Here is a 13,734-nt window from a genome sequence, read left to right on the forward strand (position 1 = left end):
CGTAAGCTATAGCTGCAATTAACCTATTATCTTCCAATAAACATTAACTAAAACTGGCTACATAAAATATAACTACTGACTAGATTCACGAGAGGTCGGCTAATGTGTGTAAAAGTAAAAAAATATAGTAATTTCGTTAATTTACCAGCGAGCGTACTTCGGAAACAATGAAAATGAATGGGGTTCAATGCTGGAACTATCAGTGTTTGGAACTATTGGCTGCTCCACGACACGCGTTACTTCCGCATTCCAAAGTTCCTATGGTGGTCTATGGGAGTGTCGCAACTCTTTCTCTCTATTGATCTTTAAAGAAAATTAAGTGTTTAGTACATAAGGATATCGTTAACATTAATCTTTCCCTTCTTAGAGAGAATATTCACTCAAACACTCAACATTTTTATGCTATTTTAATAAATTATAGCGGCATAAAAAATAAATAAATCACTACCACTATTGAGTGTGTTCAAATGAAGGGTGTCATGTTTGGGAATTGAAATGGTTGAATTCCAGTAAAGACTGAAAAGGGGGAAAACTAAACAGAGTTTCTTGTTGTTCATCAATCTGAGTATTGGAAAGTAACAGTTCAAGGTTTTGTAGTGATTCATCTGTTAGCAGTTTCCAGCGCTCATCAAAAACTAACTGAGAGTGTGTTGGAGGCCTGGATAATTTCACAACCTGTAAACAACATGAAAACTGAGTCGAAAGTAATCTGGACTGCAGCAGATGGGTTGGACAGAATGATAATGAATGTGCCAAAAATTCAACTGACCCAAAAACAGATGCACGATGCTTTGAGATTTATATATATATATTTATATATGTATATGTATATGTATATATATATATATATATATATATATATAAACATACACACACGCGCACACAGTATATCTACACACATATTTATATGTATATATGTGTGTGTGTACATATACTGTGTGCGTGTGTTTATATATATATATATATATAGTATATAATTAGCTATATATAGTTTTCAAATAATTAGCAAAAATATGTTGACGCTATCACTTTACTTAAAGAATGTATATATAATGCATTAAAAAAAATGTTAATGCACCTTGTAATGCATTGTATAAAATCATGAATAATTGTAACCATAGTTATAATACATAATACTCATCTATTCATTGTTACACATTTAAAGTATCATTTTTTAAAACGCATATCAAACAAGCAATCAAACAAGCAATTTCACAAGTAACAAGAAACCTGCAAATATTATAATGCATTTTATCTTTATGAATACTGATGCATTATAATGTAAATTACGAATAAATGTATTATACATAAGGCCTTTAAGTGTTACCGTAAAATTTAGCTAGTAATATAAAAATATGGCAAATGGAGCATATTGAATAACTCACAGCCCAGGTCTTGGAGAGCCTGAAGATTGGGGCGCTCTGTAAAGCAGAGACTACCGCCATCACTGCATGGAGATTATTCATGTCACATAGTTTCTGCAGGAAGAGAGAAAAAAGCTTAACAACACATACAAATACAATGACTAAAGTAGAAGCACATATGTGCTGTATGGAGAGTTTTTACCTTTGCTGTTCTGATATAGAGGCTCATCACTTCTGCTCTGATCTTCAGGGTTTGAGCATGAAGAATCTCCCTCACCACCCAGAAACTCACCTAACATTAGACAAATAACATTGATAACTGATCAATACTGCCATAGACAAGACATTTTTTGGTACGGTGTAGATTAGTCACACTTAAAATCTAAATAACCCTTTTTCCACATGAGCAGAGACACTGCACCAGTGGGGTCATTTGCATTTAACAGCAAAATGTCTGATTTAGAACAGATGAGAGTATTGTGAACTGTTCATCTGTTGTTGTTATAGTTAAATAGTTTTGACATCACATAGTAAACAGGAAGAGAAAAGACAAAGAGAGAAAATAAGAGAAGAGACAAGAAAACAAGAAGTGTAGAAGGATGAGACTTTGAAGAGAAGAGACAAGATGAGGAGACAAAATGAAAAAAAACATGGTGAGACAAAAGTAGGAGTAGAAAGAATGAAAATAAACAGAGAATGAGACAAAAAGAGACTTATGGCGCTTTTCCACTACACAGTACCAGCTCGCCTCGGCTCGGCTCGACTCGACTCGCCTTTGTTTGGTTTTCCACTGTGTAAAAGTTGTACCAGTATCTGCTTTCGGGTACTTTTTTTTCGTACCACCTCCGGCGAGGTTCTAAGCGAGCTGAGGCGAGCTAAGGCGATACTAAAATGTGACGAGAAAACAATGCCGACTGCTGATTGGTCAGAGAGAATCGTCACTATTCACTGCGTCATCATTGCACGCGCCAGATTGATTATCCAGAATAACCCCGCCTTTTTAAAATAGTTTAGCCAGAGATAGTTACTAAACTTACTACTATTATTATGGCAACTCGGAAGAAGTCAAACGAGGAGGTGCATACATTCCTTTGTTTGGTTGCCGAAGAGAGGATCCAGCGAGAGCTTGATGGGGCAACGAGGAACGAAAGGCGTCGCTATGACGACCGGGTACTATTTGTGGCGATACTTTCTGCAATGGAAAACGGAACGAAAAGCGAGCCGAGTCGAGGCGAGCCGAGTCGAGCTGGTACTGGTAATGGAAAAGCGCCATTAGAGCATCGGTTCCCAACGGGGGGGGTCTCGGCCCACAAGGAGGCCTCAGCGAGCTCTTTGGGGGGTCGAGTCATATTTTGAAAAGTGTTGAACAATGAGCATTAAAGCAGCAGTCCGTAACTTTTTTGTGTTCAAAATTGACTAAATTTATATAATGAGCGAGTACATCATGAATCCATTTTTCGAACCGTGTTTTTGTCTTATCCTGAGTCACTATGGTACACCTATAAGACGTGTTTATATTGGGACTATTTTACACAGGTTCGGGTCGTATCGCTGCGGTGTAGCCCAGTGCCTGCGTGACTCGTCATAGACATAAACAGAGAGAAGTAGCTCCGGCTACAATGTTCTTCCGCAAGATGCATTATTCTGTTAATAAACGCATGTTTATTAATCGCTAGAGCGTCAAACGATCATATTACATTAGCTAATTTTATTCACGATCCCCTGGCTGACCAAAAAATGGGTTTTCAACAAGATCCCAGACACCAGTCATTTTGTTATAGCCTATATTAATTATGTTTTCCCTACAGTGTGAACACTGATTTTTTTGTTATTGCATTTCAAATAGGGCCAATTAATAGGCTACTCCTAAACGAATGTTTTTAAATTACAAATGGCCGATTGATGTTTGTGTTACAGTATTTTCAATATTATACACTATTATTTGTGCATAAACATATCTGGTTATAGTAATAAACATACTATTTGTTTAAAAACAAAAACATTTTGTCATCCTTGCTGCAAGCTTACAAGAGCGACAATATCATTAAATGTGAAGGAGTGCCCTAAAATATTTTCTTGGGGAAAAGGGGGTCTCAGACAAAAAAAGGTTAGGAACCACTGACTTAGAGAAAACAAGTTGAGATGATACGGGAACGAGAGAAACTGACATGAGAAGAGATGAGACGAGAGAACCAAAGAGAAGAGAGCGAGAAGAGATTCAGGAAGAAAAGTGACAAGGCGAGAATAGAAGAGACAAGAGAATAAAGATGAGGTGAAAGGAATTGAGATGAGTAAAGACAAGACAAGATCGACAATGAGAGACAAGACGACAATGAGAGACGAGAACTGAAGAGAAGAGAATGAGAGGAGAAGACAAGCATGGAAAAAGGACAAGACGACAATGAGTGAGGAAAAGAGACAAGGAGCAAATGCAATTAGCGGAGGTGTATGGGAGGAATACAGTATCAAAATGATTAAAACTTGCAAGTACAATTATCAATGAACTTGATTAATGTTGCAGATATGTTTTACTATCCACAACCAAACACCTTTCAACTTGCGTGTGCAAAATTCAAAATTGAATGAATGTGTAGCAATTTTTACAAACAGAGACATTTTTATGAATACAAATGTTTTCTTTTGTATTAGTGTATCATAATTTGCACATGCAACAAAGAAGATGTGCATGTGTGGAACAGGTGACGCGCGTCTTTTCTGAGTCAATCTCATTTGATTCATTTGGATTTTGAGACTTTCTTTTCGCTGTTTTTAAGCATTTCACAACCCACACACAAACAACTACAAATGAATAGGTCTGGTGCTAATTATTAATGTGTGCACAACTACCCATCTTTTTGACAAATTCAAAAACGTGTGTCACTACATTTAAACTAATACAATACAACTTGTGTGTGCAAAATCCAGAATCATGTGAATGTGCAGCATTTTGTACAAATAGAGACATAGTTGTTAATACAAAACCTCGATTTTGTATTAATGTAGCTCAGAATTTGTGCATGAGCAAGTAAGATGTGCATTTGTGGATCAGGTGACACGCGTGCATTCATTTTTTTTGGTTTTGTATTAACAACTATGTCTCTATTTGTACAAAATGCTGCACATTCACGTGATTCTGGATTTTGCACACACAAGTTGTATTGTATTAGTTTAAATATAAGAATATAAGAGGCAAGATAATAGACTAAAAGGAGACAAGAAGATCCAAGAGTGAGAGGAACTGAGATGAGAAGAGATGGTAAACACGACAAGAAGAGAATGAGAAGCGATGAGACAGGAATAGAAGAGACAATACCAGATTAGAAAAAAAACAGAACAAGACTAGATGAAACAAAGAGAGCAGAGAATGACAGGAGATGAGACTGGAAGAGAAAAGATAAGACGAGAATGCAAGAGAACTGGCTAAAAGGAGACAAAAACAAGAGGTTGATATGAATAAAGACAAGACACAAGATAAGACAAGACGTGAACGAGAGGAGAAAAGAACAGAAGCAAATAAAGGAAAATAAGAGAAGATTAAACCGGAAAAGAATAGACAGAAGGAGGGCATCAGACAAGACGAGACTGAGTGGAGACAAGAAGAGAAAACTGAAAGAAACTAAGAGAGCGAGACAAGAAAAGAACTGAAGACGAGAAGAGACATAATAATTTAAGGTTCAGACGTTATGTAATTGCTGACATGGATTGTTGGAACATCACTCTTCATCTCTACCCTGCTCGATCTCCTCCAACCCCTGCCAACCTCATCCCCCCATTTCCATTTCTCCTGTTGATTTTCCAAGCCCTTCCTTCCCGCGTTCCCCCCTTCTCCGTTCTTTTCCACATGTCTGATACTGGGACACACACACAGTGAAGTCATTGTTTCACCATCTCCCCTGCTGTGTGTTCCCGTGTTTGTTGTTGCGAGATTGGATCGCAGCATCTCTGGATAAAGCCGGAATGCCTCAAACCAGTAGAAAGGATTTAAATCTATTGACAAATGAAAAGGCCGCACAGCACTGCAAACATTTATACTCAAACACACAAGCACAGCACAAAAACTCCATCTCATTCACAACAGTAGTTGCATCACACACACACACACACACACACACACACACACACACACACACACACACACACACACACACACACACACACACACACACACACACACACACACACACACACACACACACACACACACACACACACACACACACACACACACACACACACACTGCATTAAACACGAGAAAATATTTTTTCAAAATCGATTTTGAGCCTCAATATGTAGAACCTGTACCCACATACTTCATTAGAGAATATTCCATCTCTACACTCCTCTCATTTCATATATATATATAAAAAAAAAAAATTAAAAAAAAACAACAGTCCTTATGCAAATTTCCCTGGCAAAAGTTAACCATATGTGCCTAATTTTGAACATCTGTTAGTGGGTAATGGGTAAGGTTTGTCTGTGTGTGTGTGTGTGTGTGTGTGTGTGTGTGTGTGTGTGTGTGTGTGTGTGTGTGTGTGTGTGTGTGTGTGTGTGTGTGTGTGTGTGTGTGTGTGTGTGTGTGTGTGTGTGTGTGTGTGTGTGTGTGTGTGTGTGTGTGTGTTTGTTTATACCCGAGTTTGAGTAGATATATTAATGTACTCCATATTTGTGCATGACAGACCAATTCGTTGGCTAAACTGGTTTGTGTGCGAGTCTTTGAAGTGGGGTGTATGGGGTCTAGCCGGAGAGAATAAAACAGAAAATTATGTATATTTATGGAGAGAGCAATTTCCAGTGTTTATAGTCATTTAAACATTAACATTTCATTGTACACAATAATAGTGAACTACACAGTACAACTGAACCAAATATATAACTGATTAAACTGCTGGGAAAAAAACCTAGAATAGGTTAATAAATCTAGAATAATAGCATTTATTTGAATTAATTACAGAGAGAGAGAGAGAGAGAGAGAGAGAGAGAGAGAGAGAGAGAGAGAGAGAGAGAGAGAGAGAGAGAGAGAGAGAGAGAGAGAGAGAGAGAGAGAGAGAGAGAGAGAGAGAGAGAGAGAGAGAGAGAGATTCGTACCTGCGTCTTTTCAGCGTCTCTCTCTCTCTCTCTCTCTCTCTCTCTCTATTAACAATGAAGTTGTGAGTTTAATTACCTCACAGTAGCAACGTAACCCCTTCGCTGCAGAGAAATATAATGTAGCGATTCAGTAGTGATTCTAGCGAAGCTATTTTATTACTGAAAGTCGTGGGGAAGAGTTGATAAGCTTCTGTGCTAAATAACTACTAAATGATGATTAAGCCATAACTTAGGCTACATGATGAAAAAAGTATGTATTATCAACTAACAATTACATTATGACAAATCTACAGATGATCAGCTTACTACTGAAATATAACAAAACTACTGGTGGTACAAAAAAAAACATACAGCCCTCTAGCACTGACAAACAGACATGCATATATAATTTAATCTCTCATATACTGTAAACAAACACAGTTTGCTGTTAGGTGACATTAGATACCAGCTAACGTTCCAGGTCTGTTCTCGCCTATCCAAGCATCATCCTTCAGAAAGTACATTTGTGTTGGCAGGCGAGTGCCTGTGGGTTCCTGAACAGCCGTTTTAGCCGTTTTGAGGATGTACATTGAGAAAAGTTTCCACAGAACACAAATTCTCATATTTATTACAAAGTGCAGGCCATTTTATCAGGGAAGAGAGTTTGTGTCTGTAAGAGTGAGTTTAAGTCTTAAGGTGTAAGAAACAACTTCAGCCTTGCTTATTTCAATGATAATTCCCTTCTGGTTACACACTGTCAGCTTCTGCCAATAATGAAGCAACGATTGCGCACAGAAACTTGAACACACTCAGAGGAGGCCACATATTTCTTCAAAGGCCAACTGGATCAAGTCAGTGTTTCCCAACCCCGGTGTGTTTCCAACATCTCTGCTCAGACCTAGCAGCGATAACCTCTTCAAACATCCCATTACAAGGCCACATTAGAGCCAAAACGTCAGTGCAAGTCCAGTTTCCCACTTGTCTTATTCACCTGAAAGTCACTTTGACATACAATCACATTTAAGCAGAGTGTGTTGTTTTAGCATAGAGTTCAAATTCTGTTAACAAGAACATTGACGTAATTTTACATCCTAGCCAATCTAAGGCAATAAAGTCAAGTGATTTATCGCAGAAACATACTCATTGGCAAACACAGGCGCTAATGCTCAGCCAACACATTAAAAGCATGCCAGCCTAGGAAGTTGAGCCACTATGGAGGCCTCCACCACTCGTGACCTGAACACTAACACGGACCAACCCTTTTCTGCACATTGATGCCCAATCCCTTTAAATTATAACAAAAAGCCATTGGAAACCTTATTTTCCCTTTGAAATATTTACACTCATTTTAATTGAAACAAACCAACTCTGGAATGCACGTGGGTACAGAAGCAATAAACTTCTTGAGCTTCTTGCCGTAGTAAACCTGCCGACCAAAGAGCTATCTGAGGCCCTGTCCACACGGAGACGCGTTTAGCTGTATACGTACACAATTTTTATCGGATCGGCGTTTCGTCCAGTCAAATCCGGTGTTTTGGGAGACTGAAACCGCTATTTTTTGAAACCGGGTCCCAGTGTGGATAAATCTGAAAACGACACCCTTGCGTCTTCGTATCCGAAGTATCACCCCAATCCGTATATTTTGTGAAACGATGATGTCATCACCCCACGTGTCGACTAGTCAGACACGCTAAATCAGTAGGCTAACAGCAACAACAACTGCGACTACTTGCTTGAGTTCATGCTTCAGAAGCTACTGAGCCTCTTTTATTTCTTTATTTATTATTTAGGCCTACTTTAATGTATTTTGATTTTATTTCTTTATTTTACATCTTTATTTGTTTATATTTCTTTCTTATGCTATGCTGCTTGTATTTTGTCTGATTAAGACATTTCGTATTTTGTAGGGATGGGCATTTCAAGCAAAAAATAATTTTCAACGATCGCTGGGAAATTTGATTATCAAATTTAATCAAATTGATAATTTGATTATTATTCAAAAAAAACGCACCTCTGCCCCCTCATGCTCACCGGTAACACGGCGTTCGCTCCGACATTAAATTTCTCTGTACTGTAGGCCTACATGTTGTACCCATTGAAGAAAAGTTAGTTTCATATTTATGTTTAAATAATATGTTATTTTTTCCATTTCATATATGTTGATTATATGAAAAGTGAACAGCGAGAGCAGCCTAATCATAAGATGCGCAATATCGAGACACATCATTTTGACCACTTCATTAAGTTTTGTTTTATATAAAGCCTTTCTTTAAAGTGAATTTCGTTTTGAATAAATTGTATCTTAATTTTAATCAATGTTTCATCAATCAATTGCCTGGATTTAACCCTCTGGGGGCCAGAAACGCGCCAGCGCGTTTTGCTTTTTTTATCCACATAGTAGCAACATAGACTTAAAATACTCCATCATTTTTGGTCATATAAATAAAATCAATACATGATTATAAACTATAGAGGGTCTTCTTTTTTTGTGTACACTCACATTAACATCAAAACCGTGTGCTTTTGTAAACTGAAGAAAATAAACAGGGTGTGCTTTCTGCCTCTCTGTCTCCTTTAATGTTTTTTCTGGTGCATGTCTCTAAACTTAAACAAAGCTCAGTGAATACTATTCACACAAGCACGAGCGATATATCTTTATAATCATTTAAGTTTGTACTTTTAAAATATCTAATTCAAAACTAAAATAAATATTCTCTGTTTATGTAATCTATAAAAAAAGAGAGAGGTGTCAGCCGATCTCATTATCGTTCTCTCAGCAGGGTTCGTACAGACTCTGTCAAATGAAATTCCAGGACTTTCAAGGACTTTTCAAGCACTACTTTTTGGGATTTCAAGGACTTCAATCGGCACTTATCAAACAATATCCTTATTATTATTTTTATTTATTTCATTTTATTTTTTTACTCAAATTAAATATATATGGTATCTGATGTCCCAGCTAACAGACTTTTGTTATAAGAACTCCAAATATTCAGTGCTGGTTCTGGGAACGTGAAAAATGTCTAGTTTTCTTGACGTTAGAGGAACGTTTTTTAAAAGGTGTAATGTTCCTCAAACGTTCTTTCAACTTCATTTTGATTTAAAATTCAACGTTATAGGAATGTTGATTTCTAACATTCCAAGAACATAAAAATATCCAGTTTCTTTAATGTTACTAGAATGTTATTTTGAGGTTAGTGTGATGTTCCTGAAACATTCTTTCAATCATCTTTCGAAAGAGTAATAAGAACACAAACTACAGCTTTATCCAGACACAGCCTTAGATAAACTGAAGATAAAAGACATTAACTATCAAGATCTCATTAAACAACTCCACAAACAGCATCACCAGCCTCACGTATTACTAACCAGACTGATTTTATTTCTGGGACACATCTAGAGAAGTTCTTATTGAGAATTAACAGATTTAGATGTTGATGTCTTATTGCAAATGTTTCGTTTGAGGTCACCATCATGGAGATCAGTGTTTGCTTTAGTTGGGCTCTTGACCCTTGACTTTCATTAGGTTTGTGCTTTATCAGCAATTGCAGGTGTTCATGGAGAGCATTTCTGCATTGATAAAGCGGATCAACATGTCTGTTATAATGACAGACAAAAGACTGCGTTTCCTGTAATTTATGACATAACGAATTGAAACACTATTGAAAAATATGATTTGTAACATTATTGCTTCAGTTGCTGAATGTTGAGTTCTGTGAAATTAAATATAAAACATTGAATTTGCTGTAGTTCTGTTGCTTTGAGTCATTTATACACTCACAGACATCAACATTATATGAAACACAAGAATGGTAACGTTCTTCATGGCAGCATTAAAAAAAAAAACACATTCATGGCTCCCAGCATGCATTGTGGCATGAATAAATTATGCATTTGAATTATTCTTTTGATTGTCACCATTGTTGAGGTTTGTATAACAAGTACTGATGTCTAAGGATGTCATTTTTAACTTTTGAATAGTTTTGGACAATCTCACACAAATTTCTTCAGCTACAAATGATTTTTACGACATTAGTGAGTTCATTACATTCATCTTGAACTACTTTTAAGTTCCAAAAGTAAATCACTCATTTTAAATTACAGTGAGTGCAATTGTTTAACTGCAGTCCTTTGTCTGTTATTAAAGCAGACAAGTTGATCTGCTTTATCAATGCAGAAATGCTCTCCATGAACACCTGCAATTGCTGATAAAGCACAAATGGACCGCAGCATTGATTTAGTGTGAAACAATTGTATCTTTTCAACAACAACAACAAAAAAACTTCACAATATTTTGAATTAGGGATGCACCGATACCACTTTTTGCAGAACGAGATACCGATACCGTAACCGATCCCTGAATTTTCACTGCATTTGTAATTTTTAAATGTATTAGTAGATAAACCAAAAGAATATAAATCATCTTAGGTGGCTTAATTTTAATTGGCTTGTTCATCAAATATATATTTATTTCAATTATTTTCATGCTTAATTAAGCCTGCTAAAATGCATTGTATGAGCTTCTGTTACTGTACATTCTATTGCTCTATCAAATTTTATCTTTCATTGAATGCACAGCACATATTTAGACTAGAGCAGCTCCAGAAGGGTCAGTGCTGAGGATTGGGTCAGTGGTACAAATGTTTAGACACCAGTGTAATATAAATTATTTAATCCAATTTTGATACTACAACAAAAACTGCCAGCCTAATTAATGTGAATTTAAAACATTATTAAAAGGTAAGCAGCCAGCAACAAAATAAGAATGAATAATCAACTTACAAATAAATACATTAGAACAAAAAAAGGCTACAAATGAAATAAACAGTGTTTTTAGAGTTTTTCGGGTAGATCTAATAGGTACAGAAATTTGAATAAAGTAATCAAATGTGAAACAATTGCATATTCATTACTGGATAAATTAAATATAGATGGATCTTTTTATAAAGTGGAAAAGGGTAGCTTATTTAGTAAAGAGCAGTGAGTAGCCTAATGTATTGTCCATTGTTTGATTAACATTAAAACAGCAGTGGGTTTGTTAAACTGCCCTTTTAAGACCGAACGCACGGACCCCATTTGAACATGGTTCACTTGAGATATAACTGACTTTGTTTACTAGGATACTCGCCAAGATTGGCGTTTTTTCATAATTTTGTGTGAATTCGTCCATACAAACGCAAGACGTGAAAGACAATTTAATTCAGTATTGTCGCGCGGAGACGCTGGTTGCGGGGGCGCACGCTGATGTTTGCGTTCATGGAACTTCTTAACTGCAAACGTCCAGTAATAATGTAGGGAATCACTCGTTATACATACATCAGGTAACAGTTCATGTTTTACTTTACTTACATATACGATTTAGTTTTCATCCAAATAACACGTGCTGAGTGGACGATTACAATCAAGAGCATTCAACAGAACTGCGCTCTCTCTCGTCAGTTAACGTTAATAATAAGCTACATGCCTCGTTTTATTTTCTTAGCCATTGACATCCGACTGAACTACAAACCTTCCACTGATGTCTGTTTAAAGGGATGCGTTCGACCAGCTCGCGTGTCTGTGCCGCTGCACGCTCAATCCACAGCGCAGTTTTCTCTGATCAGCTCGCGCACCACAGCTGTGTTACTATAGGCCTACACACACTGCCTGGGGGGCATATCGGTTGTTGGTATCCGAGCATTTTTACGAGTACATGAGTTCGGTATCGGTGCATCCCTTTAATAATTCAAGCACTTTTCAAGTACCTCTTCAAAAATATGTCTGTTTTCAAGGACTTAAATTTCAAAAAGTCAAATTCAAGTACTTCAAGCACTTTAAGCACATTGTACGAACCCTGTCTCAACTCATTATTCTGCTAATGTGACACGCCCACGGAGAGCGCGCGGTATTCAAACGCAAATGATCTGAAGCGACACATGTCAACGCCCCTCATAAACGCGATAACACAAGAAATGTAATCATCAGATTAATCTACTATTTCTTCTTGTGAGGCTGTGTGAGGAATAATCCTGGGACATTTACCTCAGAACATGTGCTGGTTTATTTTCATTTCGAGGAGCAACGGATCCATCTGATAAGTAAGTTTTTTATTATTATTGTTCTTATCGCGATATCATAGTGTATGTAAACCGCAAAAAGACTGTTTAAATATGAATCGCATCTGTGTGTGAATGAATGAACTGAACAGTTTTTACCAAACCCTCTTGCTATAGGCTACTGAGATGAGTGAAAATCGACTGAAATATGTTGAAATAACTTAAAATGTCTTTGTATTAGCAACGTATTAAACTGCAAATTAATATTTATATGCCCTAATATAGGCTATCATAAAAACAACAAACGATATGCCTATGTTACAGACGAAATACGAAAGACAACATTCCGTTGACTAGTTTTGGATAGATTATTAACTGTTTACTGTAAACTATAGACTACTGCCACATTGAATAAGCTTTTGTTCACCAATTTCTGCTCAAATGTTATATATTAGGCTATGTTTGTTTTGTCAAAAATAAAGTCATCAACTAGGATGCTATTATAGTGTTTGTTCCAATGTAGGCTTTATTCAAACTAATGAATCCTTAACTTCGAAATATGTATGATAAAATGTATACTTTAGTTTTTACAAAGAAATATTACACTTGAAATATTGTTATTATTTTACTTGTTGCAGTAATTGTAACCTTTTTAATAAAATAGCAAATAATATATTTACAAGGTAGATGTAAACAAAATCTTAAAAGGTCAATACAAGCTTTCTCTTCAAATTATTTGTATTGTGTTTTATTAGTGACAAATTTGGGGAGAGGATACATATCCAAAACTTTCTGAAAATACAGTATGAGAATTAACTACATAATAACTAGAAAGTTTCACCTTGGATATTATACAATTTGCAAGCAAAAATACAAGTGGAAAAATACCATTTTTTTCTAGATAAACTGAACCAATTTTGTAGTATATATATATATTTATTTTCTTGTGTCCTTGTATTCTTTCTTGTGGCTCAGTGACACACCTGTGAAAAGCTCATTATGCAGGCTCATTAAGCAGGTCTTTTGTCTTCATAGGTGTGAATCAGACCATTATACATGAGTCACGCCCATTTCTCATATTGCCTTTCAAAACAAAAAGTGTTTTACTAAATTTAAATCAATGTATTGTTTTATGTGAATGATTTGGCAGGATGATTTTCAGATCAATTTGAAGCAAAAATCCTAGGCGAGAACAGCCATTAGTCAAAAGTCTTGTGGACACATATTTAGTATGTGTTTTGTGGCCTTATTTCAGAAACTTTAAGTTTTA

General features: G+C 36.3%; 1 protein-coding gene and 1 long non-coding RNA gene across 6 annotated transcripts in view; one reads left to right on the top strand and one right to left on the bottom strand.

The window, feature by feature from the left end:
* Nucleotides 1-13,734, top strand: part of LOC143729317 (uncharacterized) — a 591,772-nt gene that overhangs the window by 501,124 nt on the left and 76,914 nt on the right. The window lies entirely within an intron of this gene.
* The window catches only part of ralgps2 (Ral GEF with PH domain and SH3 binding motif 2), a 155,066-nt gene that overhangs the window by 67,004 nt on the left and 74,328 nt on the right, over nucleotides 1-13,734 (bottom strand). For all 5 annotated transcript variants that reach the window (XM_077220483.1, XM_077220480.1, XM_077220484.1 and 2 more), the window contains exons 7-8: nucleotides 1,567-1,656; nucleotides 1,386-1,478 (exon numbers count right to left, since the gene is read on the bottom strand). In XM_077220483.1, the coding sequence (XP_077076598.1) occupies nucleotides 1,386-1,478; nucleotides 1,567-1,656 (183 nt within the window). The remainder of the gene's footprint in view (nucleotides 1-1,385; nucleotides 1,479-1,566; nucleotides 1,657-13,734) is intronic.

Source organism: Siphateles boraxobius, unplaced genomic scaffold, assembly GCF_051911475.1.
Source record: "Siphateles boraxobius isolate OS27281-9 unplaced genomic scaffold, OSU_SipBor_1 8, whole genome shotgun sequence".
Lineage (NCBI taxonomy): Eukaryota > Metazoa > Chordata > Actinopteri > Cypriniformes > Leuciscidae > Siphateles > Siphateles boraxobius.